The sequence below is a fragment of the Phycodurus eques genome, chromosome 12 (genome assembly GCF_024500275.1).
Source record: "Phycodurus eques isolate BA_2022a chromosome 12, UOR_Pequ_1.1, whole genome shotgun sequence".
Classification (NCBI taxonomy): Eukaryota; Metazoa; Chordata; class Actinopteri; order Syngnathiformes; family Syngnathidae; genus Phycodurus; species Phycodurus eques.
In genome coordinates, this window is record NC_084536.1 from 13,781,390 (window position 1) to 13,791,855 (window position 10,466).

General features: G+C 42.9%; 1 protein-coding gene across 1 annotated transcript; it reads left to right on the plus strand.

Moving 5' to 3' along the window:
• The first annotated feature begins 397 nt into the window (after window positions 1-397).
• Window positions 398-9,387, plus strand: frzb (frizzled related protein). Its single transcript, XM_061691213.1, has 8 exons — window positions 398-871; window positions 5,435-5,683; window positions 6,686-6,721; window positions 6,816-6,872; window positions 6,967-7,032; window positions 8,273-8,477; window positions 8,558-8,621; window positions 8,781-9,387. The coding sequence occupies exons 1-8, from the start codon at window positions 658-660 to the stop codon at window positions 8,838-8,840; spliced, it is 951 nt and encodes a 316-aa protein (XP_061547197.1). The 5' UTR covers window positions 398-657; the 3' UTR covers window positions 8,841-9,387.
• The last annotated feature ends 1,079 nt before the right edge of the window (window positions 9,388-10,466 follow it).

The following is a 10,466-nucleotide window of genomic DNA, read 5'->3' on the forward strand; positions in this document are numbered from 1 at the left end:
AGGGCAGAAGGGGTGAGGAGGGACGTGAACAAGAGTGGTGCGGAAGAAGAGGATTGGACGGGGGCAAAAAAAGGACAAAGAAGGAAGGGGTGAGGAAAAGGAGGGAAGATGAACGGGTGAGAAGGAGAGAAGTGTTGAACAGGAGGGGGAAGATTAGATAAAAAAGTGAGAGAAGCAGGGAGGAAGAGGAGGGTTAGACAGGTAGAAAGAAAGAAGGGACACTGAGGAAGAGGAGGAAAGTGGGATGGGAAGATCTGGAGAAAGAAGGGAGATGAGCAGAGGGGGGAAATGAATGAAGGAAGGGTGGAGAGGTGAGAAAGAGCGGAGTTGACAGGGAGAAGAAAGAAAAGGCGGAGAGGAAGAGGAGGGTGGGGGGGGGAATGGAAGAAAAGAGCAGAGAAAGACAGGAAGAGTGGACAGAAGGGACGAAAGAGGAGGGAGGGGGATAGAGGTAAGAGGAGGGATAAGAAAGTGTGAAGAGGAGGAGGAGGAGAAGAAGAGTGCCCCACCCCTCTCCTGCCTCCCCTCGCTTGTATCCCGGGTGCGAGTGGACTTGGAGTCATAAGGACAGGGAGCAGATTGCCGAGCACACCGGCTCAAGGGTCCACCCTTCCTGACAAACTCTACAAGTACCGTGTAGCTCGTGCCAATTTGGCGATGAGGCGGTGGGGGACGTTGGTGGCGGCGCTGGCCGCCTGCTGCGCGCTTTGTCCGGGGGGTCCGGCGCCAGTCGAGGGAGCGGCGTGCGAGTCGGTCCGGATCCCGCTGTGCCGCTCCATGCCCTGGAACATGACCAAGATGCCCAACCATCTGCACCACAGCACGCAGGACAACGCCGTGCTCGCCATCGAACAGTTCGAGGGACTCCTCGGTCAGTACGCTTTACCGAAAAATACTCAAATTATGCTCCAATTACACTACTACCTGTTGCTTTAAAACTTGATCACACTTTAATGACAGAGCCGCTTGTTAAAGTGATGATAGTCATTTAAGTCACTCGTCCAGTTCGTCGTAATTGGTTTGACAAGGACAAAGAAACGTCTGGAATTGACAAGATTGTGCAGAGTAGTTTCGTTTAGGACAGGTTCCAGTCGCATCCGTGTCTTCGTTTGAGTCAAGTCTTCCTCGTTGTTGTCTTCTTCTTCGTTATAGTCTAATCTTCTTCGTCAACAGCTTCATTTTCCATTAGTCTTTCTCCTCGTCTTCATTTTAGTCTAGTTTTCGGCTTCTTCATCTGTGCCTTCGTCGCCATCTTCATCTTTGCTTTAGTCCAGTATTGACTGTCCTCGTCTTCCTCTTATTTGTTTTAATCCGGTCATCTTGTTATTTTCTTCATTTTCTTCATTTTAGTCCTGTCTCCCTCGTTTTTTGTTTTAGTACAGTCTTATTCGTTGTCATCTTCGGAATTAGTTTTAGTCCGGTCCCTCTTTGCAGTCTTCATGGTCTTGGTCTTCTTCTGTGCTATTATTGAATCAGTTTATAGTTGGGTTGATTAAGTTAAAATAGTGCTGCAACTATCCGATTGTCCAATTAGGGGTCACACCGCAGCAAGTCATTCACAAGATTTGTTTGGCACAATCCCAACTGAACTGGACTTCAGCAGTGACTCTTTGGCATACCATGAGTGGTACGCATAACCCCCCTTTGAGAATCACAGCTTTAGTCCATTGTATAAGTGTGTCAGTTTATGTTTGAATATTGTATTCACACTTTGACATTGCACCCTGACGCGTTTCAAACATTATATCCGGCAAGCTTCACATTGTCTCCTTGTTGTCGTCCCAAAACATCTCCGCTGAGTCATGTTATCATATAATATCATATCAGTTTTATGCTATCAAATGTTAACCTGCTTTTGTGTGTGTGACCAGCTGGGCTGCTCGCCGGCACGCTCTGCACATTCCTCTGCTCCGCAAACATCTTATTTGACTCTTTTAAACTTTACCTTTAACTTGTTTGGATTTGGAAATATTTTTCCAGGGAAAATCATCGCTTTCAGGGTCAAACTGTGGACACCATAAGAGCGTTATTAACTCTTTGACTGGCAGCTGTTTGCGGTTTTGCAAGCTGAGTTTTCCATGTAGCCGTTCAAGGGCATTTTGACTGACCTTGCAAGACCCACAGAATATTGTGTTCTATGACAATATAAGCACCAAACCTACCAAAAGAAATAGTAGTCTATTCTTTCACCTGAAAAAAAATTATATTGTTTTCTCTTCTTTAGTAATCAGTGGTAGAATATGGGTTGGTTTCATCAAGACCGGTGTCTGACCAAAAAGTGAATAAAACACAAATCAGGTCAAGCAGAACTGTGACTTTGACGCTGATATTTTTTGCTTATGTGACACCTCCAACTGTAAAATCACAAAAACAAGACTGAGGAAATGTTTTTGACGGCAAAAGAATCATTTATTTACAGATATTTTATTTTACTTTCCATTTAACATTTATTTATGGAGGTCGGGCAATTGAGAACATATTCTCAGTTGCAATCCCAAGCTGACAGCCTCTTCTCTCAGCTTCAAAATGGTTTGCTTTTCTCCCACAGACAGCTCTCTGGTCTTCATGTTTGCTTAATAGCAAATGCAGTTTTCACAGGTGAAACCCAAAGCCAAAAAACGAGCACGATGTTTAAGCAATGAATCTAAAAGGCAACAACTGAGCAACTAGAAACCCCCAGTCACGTAGCAATACCTTTGCTCACGTGAAAAATGTGTGTTCAAAAAAAAAGGTGATCTGTCCTGAGTTGTTTAACATCTAGATGTAAATACCTTGAAATAAATGCTGGAATTCTGAACTTTTGTCGCATATTCATCTTTTGATGTGAAATCCAAATGTCTTCAGCATACACATTCAACGAAAACAAAGGAATTTACCTTGCCGTTCCAATACTTTTGGAGGGTATTGACTACGAAATGTGCCGTGAGTGACGTTAAATCACTGCATGGTCATATTTTCTCATGATCCCAACACGCACTTTCTACCACCTACCCTAACATATTCTCGGTTATACCATACATATACATACTCTGTTCGAGTGTTAGGGGCCTAAACTTGCCCGACTTCCATCGTGTTGGCATTTCTCTCCCTTATAATCGATGATTCAAGCAGCGATACGCCGCCTCATCGTTATCTCAAACTCAGAAGTTGTTCTGATCTCAAATCCAAAGCGATACAAAACTGCCATCTACTGGCATCTGTCAGTCATTACAGTGTTCTACAAAGCTGAATTTCACAGACAAGCAGGGCGAGAACCTCTTCCACGCCTGCCTGTTGAAAAACAGACTTGACGAATATTGATTTGTGATGGTGATTTTGTGTCTTGTATGTATTTGCTGATTGCGCGCATGTTGAATGTATATCATCTTGTGTTGTGTCTGTTGTTATCAATTGTGTGTCTTGTCTGTTGGTTGTTTGGTCTTGTGTTTGTGTGTTGATGGTGTCCACTTGTTTGTGTGTCGTCTTGTGCTGGTTTTGGATTGTCATCTTGTGTGTTAATTGTGTCGCATTGTGCCTCAATTGTGTGTGTGCTGTGTCATTCTGTGTGTGTGGTGATCAATTGTTTTTGTGTAGTCTTGTGTGTCCTCATGTGTAATTGTGTCTTGATTGTGTGTTTGTTAATTGTGCGATTTTTTTTGTCGTCTTGTGTTAGTGCTGATTGTGTGTCGTCTTGGGTTGACTGAGTGTCCTCTAGTGTATTTATGTGTCATCTTGTGTCTCCTTGTGTGTTGATTTGATTTGTCCTCGTAAAACCACAATGAAAACGCGCAGCACGAAGAGCTTGTCAGTCAGGAGGCGGAGGTTTGCTTCCCAGACGGAAGCGGTTGGGAACACAGAGGAGCAGAAGAATGCTAATGACAGAGCAAAGGACGGAAAGAGGGGCCAAAAACTTCAGACGGACTCTGAACCGGCCTGACCCTGACAGTCCTCTGCTCACCACGCCCCCTTGAACGCACCGCAGAGCCATATACAACATCAAACATAATGTCAATAGGAAATAACATGTTTATCGGTCACTCCAAAAGTTGAAACAATGGCCAGAAGCAAGGGGTGAAGAGAGTGGGCAGGGGGGGGGGGGGGGGGGGGGGGGGGGGGAAGGTGGAGTAAGTAAGAGTCTCACAACTCCTGTAAGGCTATGTTCATACCCCAGGTCAATTCCGATTTTTTTGCCCATATGTGACAACATGTATCCGATTTCTTTTCATGTCAATGTGAACAGTACAATTCCGATTTTTTAAAATATGGCCCAGGCATCTTTTGTACGTGGATATGAATTGGATATGTAGCCGATGCTACTGCAGTGTGTGTGTGGACGTTCAGGTTGCGGTCATCCGACCTACACGTCATCACAAGGCGTCAAACGTCACAAAAACAGACGGGTGCGAAAAGCAATGGCAGATGAAGGAGTAGAAAAGAGTCATCAGCAAAAAGAAGATGCTTGAGAAGTGATAAATATACGAAAATGTTGTTTCCGGTTGCACAAAATCCTTGAAATTGCCACAATTGCATCACCACTGAGGCCTACAAGAGGGGCCATATTACTTCCATAAATACACAGTGCCTAACGACTTAGTGTTTCGTGCATATGCGTGTCACTTCACGGACGCATCCCTTTCCAATTAGGATCTGTAATGTGCTACACGTTATATTTTAACACCGCCACATAGATGGTAATCGTTAGCCCGTCTATGGCATTACGCATTTTGTGTGAGCATTAAGCTAGCGGACTAGCTAGAGGCCGCGACCCTAGTGAGGATAAGCGGAACGCAAGATGAATGAAGAGGTGACACATTAAATATATCAATATGCTACATTAGACATGCAACATTATGTAAATATGCAACATTGTGTTGACATACAGTACATTAAACAAGCTAAAGTCGAGGGGTATAGACATTATGATGTACAGTTGTGTTCATAAGTTAACATCTAAATTTGGGGAAATATGGCTGATGCCTGAATAGTAAGCATCATATTTTCCTCATTGCTACGTTTTGTTTAATGATTGTGCTATTTTGAAATGACTTATATTGTGGTATAATTTGAATCTCATCAAAAAAAAACCTCGTTTATTCCAGTGGTTACACTCCAGACCACACCCGCAATGGACGAAATCCACAGAGTAGCGGCCAAGTATTTATGCTATTATTTATAGAAGTTTCACACATACTCTTACTCATCAATAAACAATGCAGTATAAGCAGGTATTATTTTTGTCCACTTTGGTCACCGTCTTTACATTCTTGACCAGAGTAACTTGGACTGTGAATGTATGTATGCCTTTTAAAGGTGGGTCTACTCGGTTGAGTGACGTGGAAGTGGACGTATGAGAACACACAGTTGTTGATATGTTACTGTATATCAGAAGTACAGACATATGATTTAAACATGCTCCATACATATGTTTTTGTGACTATGATGTTGTTACCTTAAGGCACGGGCTGCAGTGCCGACCTGCTGTTCTTCCTGTGCGCCATGTACGCTCCCATCTGCACCATCGACTTCCAGCACGAGCCCATCAAGCCGTGCAAGGCGGTGTGTGAGCGCGCCAAGCAGGGCTGCGAGCCTGTCATGAAGCGCTACAACCACAGCTGGCCCGACAGCCTGGACTGCAGTGAGCTACCCCTCTATGACCGCGGCGTCTGCATCTCACCCGAGGCCATCGTCAAGGCTGAGGGGCCAGGTACTGCTGAAAAAGAACCAAAAAAACAGCAGCTATAAATACAAACAAAACATTATGATTGACATTTTCAGTGAAAAGAACAAAATGTCTTACTCAGTGATCAAACTAAAAATTACCACATAAACAGAATAGTACATTTTCACAAAGACAAATCAATCCAAAAGTGATCAAAGCATTTAGTAAAATAAACAAAAATCCCCAAAATCAAAAGTACTTACACACAAAAAAATCAAAACTATATACATATATATATATATATATATAAAACACACACAGCGGCTGAAATAAGTATTTAACACATCACCATTTTTCTCACTAAATATACTTCCAAATGTGCTATTGACCTGAAAATTTCACCAGGTTAATGTAAAATAAAAACAAAAACATTTTAAATAAAACCATTTTGTCATCTTGGTTTGTCTTTATCTTTAAACAAAATGTGTCAAAAAAGAATATGGTAAATTAAAAAAACAAACGCATTTGCACAGAAATAAGTCCATCCATTTTCTGAGCCGCTTCTCCTCACTAGGGTCGCGGGCGTGCTGGAGCCTATCCCAGCTGTCATCGGGCAGGAGCCAGGGTACACCCTGAACTGGTTGCCAGCCAATCGCAGGGCACATACAAACAGACAACCATTAGCACTCACATGCACACCTACGGGCAATTGAGAGTCTCCAATTTATGCATGTTTTTGGGATGTGGGAGGAAACCGGAGTGCCCGGAGAAAACCCACGCAGGCACGGGGAGAACATGCAAACTCCACACAGTCGGGGCCGGGGATTGAACCCGGGTCCTCAGAACTGTGAGGCTGACGCTCTAACCAGTTGGCCACCGTGCCGCTAGAAATAAGTCCTTAAACTAAAAATAAATATTGAATGCCAAATGTACTCCTTAGTCATAATCACTTGATGACTAAGGAGTACATTCTGCCTTTGTGGAGTATATAATGTGGGAATTGGTCTTCAACTTGTGTCCCACTGAGTTGTGTTCTCGTGTTTGCAGATCCGTACTACCAGGACCCGGCCAGGTGCAACCCAGGTCAATTCAACACAACCCAAACCAAAACAAACAATATCAAAAGCATTTCTTTTTTAGAGAATTCCATAAAGTGAATTTTTAATTTGATTGACAGAATCCAGTCCGGACTTTCCCTTGGACGCCAACAACCTTCACTGCAGAGGACCCGTTGGTAAACTTACACTTTGGGGAGGCAGAGCTACCAAGAGACACAAACTGACCCTCTCCGTGTGTGTGCGTGCATGTGTGCGCATGTGTGTGTGTAGATCGCTGCAAATGTAAGACAGTCAAGATGGGTTTGAAAACCTACCTGAAGAACAATTACAACTATGGTGAGTTTATCTTAACTATACAACATAATATTTCATGTATCAGCTTACAGTGTACTATATATAAAAGAAAAATCTACAGACCGCTGTTCAGATGTCAGGTTTTTAACCATAAAAAAATGAGACAAGGACAAATCCTTTCAAAACTTTCAAAGCCATTAATGCAGCCAGCAACCTGGACAACTCAATTTTAAAAAATCATGACATTTTCGAGGGGCGAATACAACAAACAACTGTGATGATGCGGTTGGAAACAATGTCAAGAAAACCCTATTAGAACATCTGAACTTGATTTGGGGCATTTAGGGGTGTGTACTTTTTATAGCCACTGTATGTGGACTAAAGTATTGTGACAGAGCTTTTAATTCAGTCAATCAGAGGTCGGACTTGGTTCCTTAAATGCCCCTGAAGACATGTTGAACAATCGGAATGTGCTTCAAACTTTGTGGTAAAACTTTTGAGTTATGGGTGGAATAACTTCCGTCACTTTGAGCGTGTCTGTGGAAATTTTTGTAAATTTGCAAAACATTTTGTAGTCTTCAAACACACAGCACACACACACACACACTTCTAAATCCGTCGAATGCTGTAAAATTTCCCGCTGTGTGGGAAGTACGCGCGCTTCATTGCTGCCACAATCGGAGATTTGTCACGAGCTGGTTGCGGCTGTCGTGCAAGGCCAACATGAAATGATGTTTGTGATTGGCTGGCATTAGTGTTGTATTTAAGGGCAAGTGTAAAAATGACCTTTACGTGCACTTGCAAGCCGTGGGAAAATATTTATTGTTGATTTGGAGATATTAACACCTGGAAAGTCCCCGGGAGTGGAAACACCGTCATGGTTTGCACTCCTCGTGACTTTCGCTCCCAACTCCTGCCCAATCACGTGACTGACTGTGATATTTAGTCCCATCCGGTGGGAATCCCGTCGGACACACGGGGCCTAGTAGAAATCCAGAAAACATGTCGACTTGTACAACAGACAACAGCGGAGTCTTCCTCAAACAGTGTGTGTGCGTCCTTCTGTTTGTATCTCGCCTTGTGTGTGTCTGTGCTTGTGAGTGTCCTTTCCTGGGTGAGTGTGTTCTTCTGTGTGTGCATATTTGTTTGTGCGCCCTGTGTTTTTGTGTGCGTGCAAGTTGTCCTATATTACCACTGTGATTAGTATTTAGTATGTGTGACTATTGTTGCTGCGACAATTTCATTTCCCCCACGGAATGAATCAAATGTGTGATCCGCCCAGTGATCCGTGCACGTGTGCGTGAGGTCCGTACGCGCAGCATGGAGCCCACGGCGGTGGTGGAGGTTCGCGAGGTCCTTAAGTCTTCTCTGGTACACATCCCCCGAGAAACGATCACTCTTCACTACTCCTCCTCGTGCCAATGTCCGCCTGTCACTGCCGGAGACGAGTACCTCATTATGGGATACGAGAATGAGGAGACGTCCAGGTAGGTCTGCTACGGTAGCTAGCTTAGCACCGTGATGGGAAATGGTTGACAAGGTGGAGGTGGCGGGGCGTCTGTTGCAGGTTACTGCTGATTGACGGCTCCATCGTGCAGAAGTGGAAGGACAAGATGGGACGTAAAGTCAAGGTATGAGGTTCTGTCCTATGAGTGTGTGTGTGTGTTGGGGGAAAACAGTTTTTCTTTTTTACATCCATCCTTGCGTTTCTGTCTGACCTGGTGACCTGTGTGTGGGTCCCTTTAACGATAACAACGCTCAACTTCCTGTGTGTGTCTCCGTCTGTGTAGCGGTGGGATCAGATCCTGCAGGGAAAAGCCCGAGCAGCTCATCGCCGGAGTCGCCACTGAGATGGGACCACCAGTGCGTGCGTGCGTGTGTGTGCGCATGTATGTGTGTGTATATTGCACTATCACAAGTAGCTGAATGTAGTTCATTTATCTTTGCACAAACGCCATTTAGTGTGTGTGTTTGTTTGTGTGTGTGTGTATGCTGTTTGTAAAGGGGTGCGTGTGTGTGTGCACGTGTACGTGTGCAGCTTCTCACCTGGGATGTTGTCATCCGGGCTAATTTCTTCTGTTTTCCTGACATAAAGGGGATTTCTGCAACTTTTCATGAATGTTAGTGACTTGCTGTCCTCGTGCAAAAAAAAAAAAAAAAAAAATGTCATTCAATTGGTTAATTAGCTCTTTTGTCACCATATCAACATGAACAATATCAGATAAGATCATGTAAACACTAGACACTATTTTTCTTTGCTCTTTAAACAAGAACTGATGCTGCTCTTGAATGGATTCAGTTTTGCATACAATGACGTGGTTACTATGAAAGAACCAAATAAAATTGAAAATGAAAAATCCTAAAAATAAAAAAAAAAATTTTTGTTTTGAATAATAATTCATTTGTCTTTGGATTTTTTCCATATCAGTAAAAATAATTGTCAATTGAAATGTACAATTTTGTTTAGGGCCCAAGGAAAGCACTATGGAGGCACCACTCTGGAGGGAGGAAAAAAAAAAAAAAAAAACACAGAGCTTCTGAAACCAATTTCATTTAGCAAGATGAGATTTGGTAGACATGTCTATTATGAGTAGACTCACACAAAAGTCTTAAGAAGCTGAGCCCAAAATGACACAGGAAGTGTGCTTTTTTGGATTAAAGTGGCCATTTTTAGGTCAATTTGGCCATTTTCAGGGGTCCTTCGATTATTTTGATAATTAAACCCCCAAAGCCAGTTACACATAGCAACATGAAATTTGGTAGAAATGTCTATCATGAGTATACCCACAAAAAAGTATCAAGAAGCCATGCCTTAAAAGACAGGAAGTCTGCCACTTTGGATTAAAGTGGCCATTTTGGGTTCAATTTGGCCATTCTCAGGGGTTCTTCAATTCTTTTGAGAATTCAGCCCCCGAAGCCAGTTTCACATAACAACATGAAATTTAGTAGTAATGCCTATCATGTGAGAACCCACAAAAGTCTTAAAAATCCATGCCCAAAAAGGTACAATAAGTCTGCCATTTGGGTTCAAAGTGGCCATATTTGAGCCAATTTGGACATTCTCCAGAGTCCTTAAATTCCTTTGAAAATTCAGCCCCCGAAGCCACACGACATTTGTTAGACATGTCTGTTGTAAATTAGACCCACAAAAAATTATTGAGAATCCATGCCCGGAATGACACAGCAAGACTGCTATTTTGATTAGAAACTGGCATTTTGGACCCAGTTCAAAGGGAACTCATCGTAGTTACATTGTCCAATTGCTCACAAATTGAAACCCTAAATAATAAACAGCTGGGCCAAGATAAACTGCAAAAGATTTGTTTTCTTCTTTGTGTGGAAATTGGATGACTCGCCATAAAATAGGGTAAGTCGGCTAGCAGTAAAAGGTCAGATAAAAAAGCAATAAAAAAACAAATAAAAATGTCTGTGTTTTGAGTTGAACCTCATTTATTTTTTAACAGGGTGACATAAGG

Coding starts and splice junctions, on each gene's coding strand:
- frzb (XM_061691213.1), top strand. CDS start 658: ATGAGGCGGTGGGGGACGTTGGTGGCGGCGCTGGCCGCCTGCTGCGCG. Junction 6,873..6,966: donor TCACTGCAGAGGACCCGTTG/GTAAACTTACAC, acceptor GTGTGTGTGTAG/ATCGCTGCAAATGTAAGACA. Junction 8,478..8,557: donor GAGAATGAGGAGACGTCCAG/GTAGGTCTGCTA, acceptor CGTCTGTTGCAG/GTTACTGCTGATTGACGGCT.